Raw genomic sequence first — 14553 nt, 5'->3', positions numbered from 1 at the left:
GTTGCTTTCTAGTTGTTAACTATATTGTAACTCTTTGTGACCTCAAGGGCTTTAGCATACTAAGACTGTCAACAATTGCTTTTTAAGTCAGGTCTGACCATAAGCTAATCACCCTTAACATCCACATCCCACCCCCACCCCCCAGTAAGGAATCCTCCATAAAAAAATTCTCCAAAGCCAACTTCATGCTACTCAAGTCAGAAGTGAAAAACTTCATGGCACCCCTGCAGACGGGAACTGAAAGTTCAACTGCTAAATCCTACACTAAGGCACTGCACGAGCACATCCACTCATGCATGAATCATGCCATCCCAAATAGAACCAAGATGCTCTCATCCAAAAAAGGAAGCCAATCTGGTGGTCCCCTGCCATAAACAAACTTTACAACAAAAGGAAGAAACTGTTGTAGAAAAGAGGAAAATCCCAGGATGCAAAAAACTCCCTTACCAGCCTCAGTAAGAAACTGAGATCCCTCATAAAATCCTCCAAAGCTAGTTACGAAAATAAAATTGCCAAAGATTCCAAAGACAACCACAACGCATTCTATAACTATGTCAAGAATCTAAATGGCAATGCACAGATCTGCTATGAGCTAAAACAGAATGGCATTAAATATACTGATCCCAAGGATATTGCCAATATCCTGGCAGATCGATTCAGTGACAACAGACTCACCCCCTAAATGGCCCATCTCAATACCAGAAGATTGCCAAATTCCAGTAATAATGGCCACACAGGTACAAAACGCACTCTCCAAAGCTAAGAATACAGCATCCATGGGACCAGATGACATCCCGGGCTGTGTACTACATGAACTATAATATGAACTGGCACCTCACCTAAGTGTCATGTTTAATCATAGCCTCACCTCAGGTTTAATGCCCACTGAGTGACGCAGAGCTACAGTTATCCCACTCCACAAAGGGGGATCCATCTTGGATCCCGGAAACTACCGTCTCATCAGTCTGACAAGCCTTATCTGCAAGGCCATGGAGCGTATTATCATGGAACTTATAAACAAAGACATTGGCAACCTTCAAACACTGGACCCCATCCAGTTTGGGTTCGTGAAGGGCCGATCTTGTCTCCTGAACCAGATTGACTTCTTCTAATCAGTCTCCAGAGCCATGGACAAGGGAAAGGTGGTCCACACAGCCTATCTAGACCTTGCCAAGGCCTTTGACACCATCCTCCACTCTGGAATCATAGATAAACTTACTAAGCTGGGCGTTAATCCCTATGTCACCCAATGGGTTGCTAACTGGCTTACTGATAGAACACACACTGTAAAAGTAGCCGACTCCAAATCCAGCTCCAGACAAGTGACAAGTGGAGTACCTCAGGGTTCAGTCCTGGTACCGCTCTTGCTTGGCATCTACTTCTCTGAAGTACAGGCCAACACTAAGGAACTCTGGCTAACAAAGTTTGCAGATGACTGCAAACTGGGAGCCATTATTGAATCCCCAAATGATGTGGATACTCTACAAAAAGGCCTTACAGAAACAGATGCTTGGTGGCAGAGCCATGGGCTCAAGTTCAATGCCAAGAAATGTATAGTTATCCCCTTTGGGAAAAACATGTATCTGTGAATTACCATATAGGAGGCAGTACACTAAACGCCGAAAGTGTGATAAGAGACTTAGGGACACAGGTGGACAGTGGTCTCACCTTCGGTAACCACATCACCACAACAGTCAGGAAATCCTTCTATGTGGCACACCTCATCACCAAGGGCTTTTCATCCAGAAAAAAGGAGGTCATTGTCCCACTGTACTCATCCCTCATTAAACCAATTGTAGAATACAACGCCCCATTTGATATGTACCTCTCAAGACATCTGCAACAACTGGAAAGGAAGCAGAAATACCTCACTAAAAGAATCACAGGCCTAAAGCAGATGCCCTACGCTGACCGCCTTAAAAAACTCCAGCTATACTCTGTCGCATATTGTCTACTCAGAGGCAATGTCTGCTTAACATACAAGGCCATGTCAAACCCAGAGCTGTTGGACATGCTACACTTAAAGAAATCCCAATCCCTCAGAGCCACACACTCCAGGGATCTAAACCTTGTCATCACAATAAACAAAACATGCTGTAGGGATAGGTTCCTGACCCAGAGACTCCCCAGACTCTGGAATAGATTGCTCATACATGTCAAGCAGAGTGCCTCTTTGGCCCTCTTCAAAAGGAACCTTGACGATTGGATGGGAGAAAGGAAATTCACCCTGGGGATCGGGATCACGTCAGTCGCCCTACTAGACAGGGGTCCAGGGAAGTAAGTAGTGTGAGAAGAAATAGCCAGGTAATTGTTATGGCTGGGCTTGTATAGGCCTTAGGGCTGATAGCCTAGTACCAACCTATGAAGTACTTTTAAATTCATATTCATTATTTCATAAATGATGTCTATATCCATACTAGCAACTACTGCCTCATTCCTCTTTTGCCTATGATCCTTCCCAACATCAGTATCTTTTCTAGTAAATCCTGTCTTCACAATATGTGGAAAATATATATATGAGTTTTAGTTTTAGTATCAGACCTTCTAGTGAACAGTCTGGGTTTATTGCCTTAAGTATCAACTGATTTGATCTTCTTGCAGTCCATGGAAATCTCAAACGTTTTTACCAACACTACAGCTCAAAAGCATCAAGTTTTTGGTGTTCAATGTTACTTATAATCCAACTCTTATAGCCATATGCTATTATTGGGAAAACTTTAGATTTGACTATATGGTCATTTGCTGAGAATATGATGTCTTTTCCCCTTAGCATCTTATCCAGATTTGCGATAACTCTCCTCCCAAGAAGCAAGCATATTTTAATTACATGACATAAATCACCATATCAGCATATCTCTCAACTGTCCAGATTTTTGCAGAATGTCTAGATTTTTAACTCATATTTTTGGTCTGTTCCTCAAAAATTTGTGTTTTTCTGGCAAATCATTGAGAACTGAAGTCCCTAAATAATGACAGACATTTGAGTTTCAGACTTCATATCCACTGGAAAATGCATGCTAACACATTTTTTTTTATTCCAGCAACTTTATAAGTTGATAAGAGCAATATTTAAAAAAAATGTCCCTACTTTTGGGCCTTTGTTCCCCATTATTTTGTTTTTTTCCAGATTTCTTGTACTTAGAGTTTGAGAGGTATGATGCAGTGATCCTTGAGTCCAGGAGAACAATATCTATCACTGTCTCCACTTCTTCCCTGTCTATCTGCAAAGAATAAATTTAGCTGGATTACATACTCTGTTTTTGGTTGGTCTTAGTCATATGTATACTCCTGCTATCTCTTTTTAATATCTTCTGCTGGGTTCATCCTATCTTTGTTTTATCATGCCCATTTTTACCAGGAAGTCTTACTATCTCCTTGACAACCTCTCTTGTTTTTCCATTCTATTATCTTCTTCAAGTTCTTTGCTCTGCTAATTTAAACATGACTCTGTTCTCTGAAACTCAGCATTCAGTCTGACATTTTTTTACCTAACTCACTGACTTTTGCTCTTACTGTTTTCTTGGTCACTTCTAGAACCTTCACAGACTATCATTTTGCCCTCTTGATCATCTATTTGGAGCATTTCTTGGTACCTCCTAGACAGTACTACAAACTTCTGTCCATAGTTTTTCAGGTACTTTAACAGGTGTAATCCCTTATATCTGTTTTCACCTCCACGTCATTTTCATATGGGATATTGTTTAGCTAATATCAAATTGGCCTGGTGGCTTTTTTTCTTTTCTTTGACATGATTTTATACTTTGAAATAAGAAGCCGATGGTCTGAGCTGTAGTCAACCCAGGTCTTTTTTTTCCTGCTGACTGTATAAGAGCTCCTCCATCAATAAATGGCAAAATATCAATCTTATTATGATACTAAATCAATAAACACTAGATCATATCTGCATAATCCTGAAGAAAAAAATTATGTTTGACACAGAAGTCCACAGTAGAAGAGCTGATGGCTACCTGCTGTAAAATACTCTATTTGAGTCTGTTTTACTTCACTAACTACAGAGATGTTGACATTTATTCTTATCACCTTATCTGCAACCACATCAAGTTTACCTTGCTGTTTTTTTTTTTTTCTATTAACCAGGTAACCCATTTGAGCAAGTGTCCCTTTTCAGAGTCAGTCTGGGAGCACTGTATGGTTAAGTTAGAAGGAATTAAACCATGTGCCCTTGACTACATGGAAGCATTTCATTAACACCTCAGAGCTTCAGCTCTCTGAGCTAACTGGTTCATAGTTTTTATGCTTCAAATTTCACTACTGTAGAGCTTCTCGCAGCACCAGACTCTCCTTGTCTGTTGTCTCAGCAAATGACATCCAGTTGGCTATAATCTATTCACATCATAACCTCAGGTTCTACTCATAATAGTATGGGTTAAGCACAGACCTGAGAATTAAGGCTCTGAGCTATTAATGAGCTCCATCTGTAGTCTGTAGTCAAGAGATGGAGTAGTCAGGTCTAAGGACAAGGCTGTGAAGGACAGTTGAAAACAGAAAGTCATGATTTCTGCACAGAACTGTGAGCATACCAATTAGACCAAAAGACAGGGCCTATAAGAAGTGAAACGGAAGGAGTAGGGAAGGGGAGGAGGCACAATACAAGCGGCTAGCAAAAGGCAAAAACGATGGTGATGACAACAGGGTGGCCCTATAAAAGGTGAAAAGAAGGAAGTTGGAGGTGACTGAGGCAGAGTATAAGGAGGAGATCAAAAAAGCTAATTAAGATGGAAAAGACAACAAAAGCGAAAGCAGAAAGTGAGTTAGTAAAGGGGATCATGAAGGGAGGCACTTTTTTTGTTTTTGTTAATAGACACACATCAGAAGGAATGAAGTGTGGGTTAGTACAGGCCAGGCTGAGCAAATATGGGAAGGAGATCACAAAAGACTGGTATAACACAGAAGTAGTCAATGAATGTTTTGCTTATGGTGCAAGTGAGGCAGGGAAGAATGGTTAAGAACAGTGGACAGACACCAGGAGACACTGGGAGGAAATTCAGAGAGAATTGTCTGTTCTTAGGGAGGATAAAGCACAGAGACCACACAAACTCCTCTGTGAATTCCCAGAAATCTGATCAGTGTCTTGGCATACCCTCTCAATGAGATTTTTACAGCTCATTGCCTAGTGAAGAAGTGCCTGAGGAATGAAAGTCCACAGTTGTTGTTATACCTTTGTACAAGCAGGACAGCTAAAAAATCCAGGAAGCTACAGGCCTCCTAACTTAACAAAAGTGATAGGGAAAGATGAAAATGTTTTTGTCTCTCTTAAAATCATTCTACCGTCCCGCTTCCCCAGTGCCCCAGGCACATGATGGGTCTACCAGACAATCTCCTGCCCCCCAGACTTACTCCGGTATTGTTGCATTTGTGGATCCATAAGGTGTCATGGAGAGCTCAAGTCATCTTTGCATTCATCTGGGTTTTTCTTTTTTTTTTTTATATGCCCTACCCACTTTACTCCCTGCCTTCCACTTTCATCAACTGCATCTGAGGGCAACTCAACTCTTTGGACCACACATCCCCTTGGGGAGTGTCACTAAAGAATGTCTTTCCACCCAAGATCGGCAAACAAATCCCTCCCTAACACTCTGTTAGTTACTCAAGGCACTAATCGAATCTAGGTTGCCTGGGCTGAAGTCAGGGCTTTATCACTTAACTCCACCAGAGTGGCTGACATGAAGTAAATCTGGAGGGGAATGTTGGCAGCATTTCCAGAGAGATAAGCTTGAGAGGAATGCTGTGTTTCTGTTAAAAATGAACCCTTGCTTCTCACTAGAAGCTGTACATGAAAGTATTTTGTTCCCTTTAAAAAGTTCTTTAACCAGTAGAAGCTTTAGAAAGTTTCATAACAATTTGCCTTTTCTCAGTTTTCTTCAAAGAAAGTTTATTTGGATTACAATGTTTATCTTATAGACCTCATAAGATCCAGCTTTATGGCTACATATACATGAAGACATGATTCCAAACCATAGTCAATCAATAAGAAGAGCCGGGAGAGATACAACATTTTCCCTAAACTAGACACATACAGTCCCAGGTTAGCACTGTTCAGTCAGTTAGAAAGTGCATCCAGAGATGAGCAACAGCTACTATAAAATAGAAACAAAAACTCCCAGCACCATTTAGACAAGGGGAACAGTTTGGTACTGCAACTGTTGTTCTGATGAAGAGGAGAGGTCTCTCCACTATGATAACCACCCATCCCTCATTCAGCAGTTGTCTTGCAAAAAAAAATAAATAAATAAATAAATAACCGAAAATAGCAAGATCATAGTTGCATATAACACTTATTTTGTATCTAAAACACCATAACATGATATGAGACAATATAAACAATTCAAATTCTGTAAGACTGACATTTTATTTTGGCAACAATGTGAGGAATAGTCCTTTCCATTGGTTGTGGATATGTTCTGGCCCACAGAACTCCACATTTCCATAAAAATGTCCCACTTTGTGCATCTGAAAACATAGAAATCCAACTCTCCATGCTGTAAAATAGGCGTAATTAAAGACAGATAATATGAGGAAAAGGAAGGGATAAAAGTATTACCAGCATTCTTAAGTTATTTAGTCTAGAACCAAGTACAGCTGGATGGTGGGGAAAGTTTGGAAAACAAAGATAAAAGTTCCCACCATTAATGCTTATACCAAAACAGATGTGTGCTGAGAGAGACATTTTGCTATGAGGAATAGAGGGGTTAGTCGCATCACTAAGCAGCAGGTTAATTAGTACTGATGAACGTGGAAAGAAAAACAGTAATGCTGTAAGTCACAGTATTCCTTATCTGGTCAATGAGTACTGCTGAGTGCCATCTCATGGATGGGGGGGGTCACATTGTTATTCATTTAATCAGTAAGTAGTAGCTAGGTGCTTGGAATAAAAATTATGTGAAGATGGGCATTATTCAGTCAGACATTAGTGTTAACTGGTAGGAAAGGCTTCCCCTGCAGATAAAGGGGAAGTTTCCAGGACTATTTAGTCAATCCGTAAGTATAACTGGGTGATAGAATACTGCTTGTGAAGAGCAGGTTTAGGTTTCCAGCATTAAAGTCAATCACAGTACCAAATGGAAACCATCAGGAGCAACAATGGAATAGGTATGCAGAGAGGTAACAGTTTTTCCTGAATACAGATGACTTTGAAAAATATCACTACAAACTAGTCACAAATGTAAAGAATTGACATTCATAGGGAATAACTGCCAAAGAAATGAAGAAAAGACTGACCTGATGGTCTGCAGCAGTGCATTATAACGCTGAATTTCCTGCAGCAACACTACATTAAGTGGTGATGGATCATCTGCCAGGACTTTTCTTGTTCCTTCATAGTCAATCTCATCAGGAATCTTCTCTAGGACATCTGCAGACAGTTCCAAAACCTAAAATGTAAAATAATAAGACACTTTGGTCACACACATCATCATCTCCATTATGACTCCTCTCATACTTGGTATTTGTCAGGTGAAAAAGTCAGAAAAATGCACTTTTATGAACACAATCCTTTTTGCATTTAGTCAGTGGGATGTATCTTTATAAGTTAAAGACCTACCTACGCTTTGTTAAATGTTTGTTATCTATATGGCTGGACATTTGCTTGCTGATATATTTATGCTCTTCTTGTCTCTGATGAACCTTGGTTGATTAATTACTTATTTTTTATACACTGCAAACTTAAAAGGAAGGGATGGAATAAAATGACTTATTTGTTCCACAAAAAATGTTTTTTGTGTTACTTTAGATTGTTTTTGAGCAAAGCTCCTAACTAGATATTGCTCTCGAGTCAACCCTGTAAACAATCATTAAGCCATGTCAGTCTAGCTGGTTAACAAATGAATAAAAGAAAGTGTAGTGGGGTTTAGTCTGGCATAGTGATTACGGTTTTACCTCTAAGACACAAGGTAAAGCATTTGATTCTTAACTTTGAAAGGGAAATTGGTTGGGCTTAAAATGGCCCACAAGGGCAGCTAACATAGTATTTAGCTATAAAGCTTATCAGTCTATACATCTCAACAGCCTTTCACAATAAAGTCTTTCTGTACAATTTGTGGGTATAGGTGATAGTAAAAAAATAACAATATTTAACAAACAGTTCTGCAGATAGCGTGCCAGTACACAGCCTACTCTGTCTCTATTTACTTGTATAAAGTACAGTTGTGTAAATTCTTGCCATAACGGTAGATGTCCTTCTCTTCACTGTTGCAGTATTCATTACAACAGGGATCCCCTGCCAAGGGTGGCCTGATGTTTGACCAGAATACCAAAGCCTTTACGTTGCTTTAAGGTACGCTGTACATCACATGTATGCTCCTTGTGTGGCAAAGGGCAAAAAGGTGATGTCTGGATGTACCATCCTCAGAACTAGAAACTCCAGTAGGAATGACAGTCCAAGAAATAGAGAGATAATCAGTATATCCAGAGCAGAAATTGACCAGGAGCAAAGGGAGGGAGTAAATACTGCAGAAGTGAAGAAAAGGACATCTACCGTTATGGGAAGATTTTACAATATGTCCTTCCATTTCAGTGTTAGAGTATTCATTACAATAGGTAGGAAGAGTGCCAAAGCTCAGGAAGAAGAGAGGGAGGAAGAAGGACCAGCACAGCTCTCTAAGAAGCCATGAAGGATGGCCCTAGCAAAACCAGCTCTAGTTCTGGAAATTCCATCCAACTTGTAGTGCTTAGTAAAGGTATGCATAGAAGTCCAGGTAGCTGCCTCAAGAACAGAGTTAGTATCCAAACGCTTGCAAAAAGCACCAGAGGAACCCACAGCTCTAGTAGAATGAACCTTAACAGAAGAAGGAGGACTCTTACCATGAACAGAATAACAAAAAGAAATAGCTTTAGAAATCCAAGAAGAAATAGTTTGCTTGGATACACCCAATCGTAAAGGCCTAGGATGAAAGGAAACAAAGAACTGATCAGATTTTCGAAAAGTCCTAGTCTTATCCAAATAAAATCTGAATTGTCTATCACATTAAATGCGTGCTGCACCTTCTGACTGGCAGACTGCAGAGAATGGAAAAAAGAGGGCAAATGAATAAACTGATTAAGAGACAACTCATTCACCACCTTGGGCATAAAAGAAGGATTAGTATGAAGTGACACCCTGTCTTTATGAAGCACCGAAAAAGGAGGACAAGCCATAAGGGCTTGAAGCTCAGACTCCCGTCTGGCAGAAGTAAGGGCTACAAAAGTAGTTTTCCAAGAGCAAAGTTGCAAGGAAGCTGAGGCTGCAGGTTCAAAAGGAGCCTGTGTCAGTTTTTTTAAAACAAAATTAAGACCCCAGGGAGGAAGAACAGGCTTCCTGTGAGGCTTAATATGAAGGATGCCTTTAAGGAATTGTTTAGCTTCAAATCTAGAAGCTAAAGGAGGTATTAAAAGCAGACAATACTCATAATGATCATGCCTGTTAAACTTGTTTGACTTCTTTGAAATAGTCACCAAAGCCATGGACAAACGGAAGATGGTGCACACTGCCTATCTTGATCTAGCCAAAACCTTCGACACTATTCCCCACTCAGGCAAAACAGATAAAACTCTCCCAGATAGGCATCAACCTGCATGTTACCAGATGAGTAGCTAACTGGTTCACTGACAGAACTCACTCAGTCAAAATAGGAGAAGCCGCCTTTAGTAGTACACCTGTAATGAGAGGCATACCCCAAGGATCGGTCTTGAGGCCTCTACCATTAGGGATGTACTTTTCTGAGGTGCAAGCCAAAACCAGTGGTCTGTGGCTGAAAAAGTTTGCAGAGGAGTGCAAGCTGGGTGATGTCTTAAATTTTCCTAGCAATGTGAACATCCTCCAAGAGGGACTTACCCAAACTAATCACTGGTGCAAGAAGTATGGTCTCAGGCTGAATGCATAGAAATGCATCATTATCCCCTTTGGGGAAAATGGCATCCCCACTAATTATAACATTAATAACAATGTACTAATCATGCAATCAGTCATGAGGGACTTGGGTACCTAGGTTGATAGCAACCTGACTTTTGACCACCACGTTTGCCTCTGTTGTACAGAAGGCTTTCTACATGGCCCACATCATAAGTAAGGGTATTTCATTCAGGAACAAGGAGGTCATAACATCCCTGTACAACTCCCCCATTATCAGATCCATTATAGAGTACAATATTCTAAACACCTATCCTATATACACAGGCAAAAAGCCCTGTCCCTCTACTCAGTCTTGTACAGACTGCTCAGAGGTGACCTGTGTCTGGTATACAAGGCCATCTCAGACTCAGCCTTGATGGAGTTGCTGCATATCAGTAAGTCAAACTCCACTCGTGCAACCCACATGCAAGGCCTCAACCTGGTCTGTGACATTAACAGAATTTGTTGGCAGGATATGTATACCAAAGACTCCCCCATCTGTGGTACAGACTCCCTCTCCATGTCAAACAGAGCACCTCACTAGCCCTCTTTAACAAGAACCTGGATGACTGGATGGGAAACAGAAAACACACCCCTGGGATTCCACCTGTGTTCCTGCTGGACAGGGGAACCAGGTGGTGACTTTGTGTGAACATGGGCAAAATTCTTGGCTAGGCTTATAACGGCCTCTTGGCCAATAGCCTAGTATCGTCCTATGAACCTATGAAGTGGTCCTTAACAGAAGATTACGCCAACCCAGCACTGAGCAATTCACAAAGGAACATCCACGGAAAGTGGATCCAGGTTACAAGAAAGACACCAAACAGAAAACCTCTTCTATTTGGATAGGTAGGATTTCCTAGTAGTGGGTTTTCTGGCATCCTGCACGACCCTAAGCCCATCCCCAGAAAAAAAGGTGTCTATGTGGAAACATAATCCAATCACCCACAATGTCAGCTGAAGGGTGGACAGGTGGGGATAGATGTGAGATCCCTTATCTTGTGTGAGTAGGTCCACCCTGTGAGGTAACTTGTGATGACTGCCCTTAGCTAAATGCAGATGAAGAGAGAACCAATGCTGTCTCGGCCAAAAGGGAGTCATCAACAAGATTTTGGGATAATCCTGTTGTATTCTGAACAGGACTTCTGGAATGAGAGGAAGGGGAGGGAAAACATAAAGAAACATCTCCTTCTAAGAAAAAGAGAGGCATCCACCTTCCAAACTAGAAGACCTAGGACTCTGGCACAAAACAGAGGAAGTTGTCTGTTCAGACGGGAGACAAAAAGATCCATGTGAGGAGTACTCCACTGGTGGACAATGTCCAGAAACACTTCCCTGTGAAGCATCCCTTCATGGGATTGAGTTATGAACCTGCCAGGGAGTCTGCCACAATGTTTAGACATGAAGGAATGGACACTGCCTAAAGAGTCATTTGGAACCAGATAGCTAGTTCCCACACTAGGAGTGCCAACCGGCAAAAGAACATAAGACCTTGTCCCTTAAGACCCCCCCCGCCCCCTGTTTACTGACATACCACATCACTGCGGTGTGATGTGATCTTTCTGATGATGAGGCGACCATGACTCTCTGCACCATTAGGGAGACAAAAGTTGCCTGCTGAATCCACTACTGTAGTTCCTACTTGAGACATGGAAGAGGAGGATCTAAAAAATAGAAGGGATGAGAATGCTGAAGCCAAACTGACTTTAGAAACTACTGAAGTTTTCTCATGTGGTGTTTGGCAAAAGGGAGCATAGGAATAGTGGAATCCATGAACCCCAGAGCTCTCAGAAATTCCCTTGCTGTTACTGAGGTCAGAGGAAGAAGGGACTGAAAAAAAGGAAACGAGAGGGCCTTGGGAGGTGGCAGGGATGCCAGCACAGGAACAGGCTGGATCCTGCACCCCAGAAAAACATGATCCTGACAAGCAGTCAGAAAGGACTTTTTGAAATTTATAGTAAACCCCAGGATCTGCAGAAGGCAGATTGCAAAATGAAGATTTTGCAATAAAGTTTCTGGACAGGATGCCTGAAACAGGAGGTCGTCCATGTAGGGAAAGACTTGGAACCCTCTTTAGCAAAACTCAGTCACAGGAGCGAGGCATTTGGTGAACAACCAAGGCCAAAGGGCAAAACAGGTAACTGAAATATGCCAAAAAGCAACAGAGAAATGTAAAAAAAACTTCCTGAAAAGGGGATGAATTAGGACATGGAGATAAGCATCCTTGAGATCCAGAGACACCATGTGAGCCCGAGGAAGCAAAAGTGGGAACAAAGTCTGAAGAAACAACATTCAAAAAGAGGGCACCTTCACAAATGTATTTAGATGAGACATGTATACAATTGGTCTCAAAGTACCCTCTTTCTTGGGTACTAGGAACATTCTGGAGTAAAAGCTCCTCTCCCCTTGGGACACTGGAACTTTTTGAATAGTACCCTGAGCCAAGAGATCCCGAAGCACTCCTGGAAAGAAAGACATCTGTTCCTGAGGGGGCTGAGGAATTCCCATAAAAGGGGGAAGAAATTTCCAGACCATGAAATACACTTGGCAGATAATGGACAGAACCCAGGAGCCATGAGTAATCTTTAACCAAACAAGGAGAGGCAGAGAAAGAGGAAAGTGGCTGGGAAAAATCCGATAGTCAGACAGCACCTGGTTTATCAGGTCAAAGAAGACTTCTGGGGCATAGAAGTCTGAGTAGCTTTAACAGCAGGAGCTTTCTTACCCTTGGGGTGAGGTTGAGATTGCCAATGAACACAGGCTGGTTTATTGGAGTAATTTCTCTGAAACTTAGAGATAGGACAAACAAAAACATGTTTAAGTTCCTATAAAGTCTTGCCCTTATCCTGAAGGGATTTAAACAAAGCATTAGCAGGTTCACCAAAAAAGAAGTTATGTACTTACCATAATGTTCCATGTTTGTTGTCCTCTCTTGCCCTTCTTTCTTACTGGATGAGTTTGGAGCTGATACTTGGCTCCGACTCAGCCAATACACTAGCTCGAAGTCTCTAACATGGCTGGTGGCTGAATACCTATCCCACAATGCACTGAAATAACCCCCAGATCTTGTTTGGTGCTAGCCATAAATGGAAGTATATTCCTATTTACATACTACAAAAATAAAAAAAATCTTTATATATATATATATATATATATATATATATATATATATATATATATATATATATATATATATATATATATATATATATATATATATATATATATATATATATATATATATATATATATATATATATATATATATATATATATATATATATATATATATATATATATACATACATATATAGATATATGTGAGGAAAGACAAGCAATTTTAGAGGAACTGTGTCAGTAGAAGGACAGAACAAGACTCTCATCTCAGCCGTCTAGGAGCCTTGGCTGGGGGAAGGAGGGAGGGACATAAGAAAGAAGGGCAAGACAGGACAAAAAATATGGAATGTTATGGTAAGTACATAACTTCTTTATGTTATATTGTCCCTCTCGCCTTCTTTCTTACTGGATGGGACAGCGTCCCTAGCACCATTTTTCTGGGTGGCTCATGGGAGTACACCTTTGAGCACTGTGGACCCAAAAGAAGCGCTGTCCCTGGAGGCCAAATCTACCTTGTAATGAGTAATAAAAGTATGGGGTCTGGCCCATGTAGCAGCTGCACAAATGCTGTCCATAGACAGTCTAGCATAGTAAGCAGAGGATGTTGCTAGAGCTCTAGTTGAGTGGCCTTTGATTTTGAAAGGTAGACTTCTACTGTGTGAATTGTATATAAAGGTAATACAACTGGTAAGTCAATTTGAACGTGTAACTTTTGAGACTGGTTTGCCTCGCTTTGCTTCAGAAAAGGAAACAAATAGCTGGACTGTTTTCCTGAAATCTTTGGTTTTATGTAAATAAAATCTCAGTTGCCTATGTACATCCAACTGATGTAGTTTGTATTCTGCTTTGTTGGAATGATTAGGAAAGAAAACTGGAAGTTCAATAGACTGGTTCAGATTGGATTGAGAGCAGATTTTTGGCACAAAAGATGGATTAGTTCTCAAGGATACTCTATCCTTATGAAAGATTAGGTATAGTGGCTTAATAGATAGAGCTTGTAACTCTGAGACTCTGTGCAGATGTAATGGCCACTAACAAGATGGTCTTCAAAGAGAGAAACTTTAAATCGCATGAAGAAGCAGGCTCAAAAGGGGGTAAAGTCAGATAAGTAAGGATGAAATTTAGGTCCCAAGGTGATAGAGGTTCTTTAATGGGAGGTCTCAACAAACAAGTTCCTTTTAAAAATGCTTTCCACAGCCTGTGTAGCATAACATTAGGAGTGTATTCACCGATGTGATAATTGGAAATTGCAGCTAATTGGACTTTAATTGTAGCTGCAGCCAAGCTGAAAAAGTTCCCTCTAGGAATTTTAAAATTGAACTAATAGAGGCATAGAAGAGATCTGTGTCTCTTGCTCTTGCCTGTAGGAGAATCTATTCCATTTGCTAGAATACAATTTCATGGTGGAAGCCTTATGAGAAGAGACCAAAATGTGTTTGATCACTGGAGTAAAATTTAGAAGCCTGACTATGTTTGGAAGTGGAGCAGCCAAGCTGTCAAATTGAGGGTCTGGAGAGAAGGATGAAGTGCACCTGACATATGAGTCAGAA

At 40.8% G+C, this 14553-nt stretch overlaps 1 protein-coding gene across 1 annotated transcript in view; it reads right to left on the bottom strand.

Moving 5' to 3' along the window:
* The window catches only part of DNAH2 (dynein axonemal heavy chain 2), a 6636854-nt gene that overhangs the window by 315459 nt on the left and 6306842 nt on the right, over positions 1 to 14553 (bottom strand). The window contains exon 83 of the mRNA XM_044077324.1: positions 7240 to 7391. Coding sequence (XP_043933259.1) covers positions 7240 to 7391 — 152 coding nt within the window. The remainder of the gene's footprint in view (positions 1 to 7239; positions 7392 to 14553) is intronic.

The sequence above is a fragment of the Protopterus annectens genome, chromosome 7.part0 (genome assembly GCF_019279795.1).
Source record: "Protopterus annectens isolate FY-2018-M chromosome 7.part0, PAN1.0, whole genome shotgun sequence".
Lineage (NCBI taxonomy): Eukaryota > Metazoa > Chordata > Ceratodontiformes > Protopteridae > Protopterus > Protopterus annectens.
The sequence above is the reverse complement of the archived record's forward strand: the minus strand, read 5'-3'. Positions and strand labels throughout refer to the sequence as shown.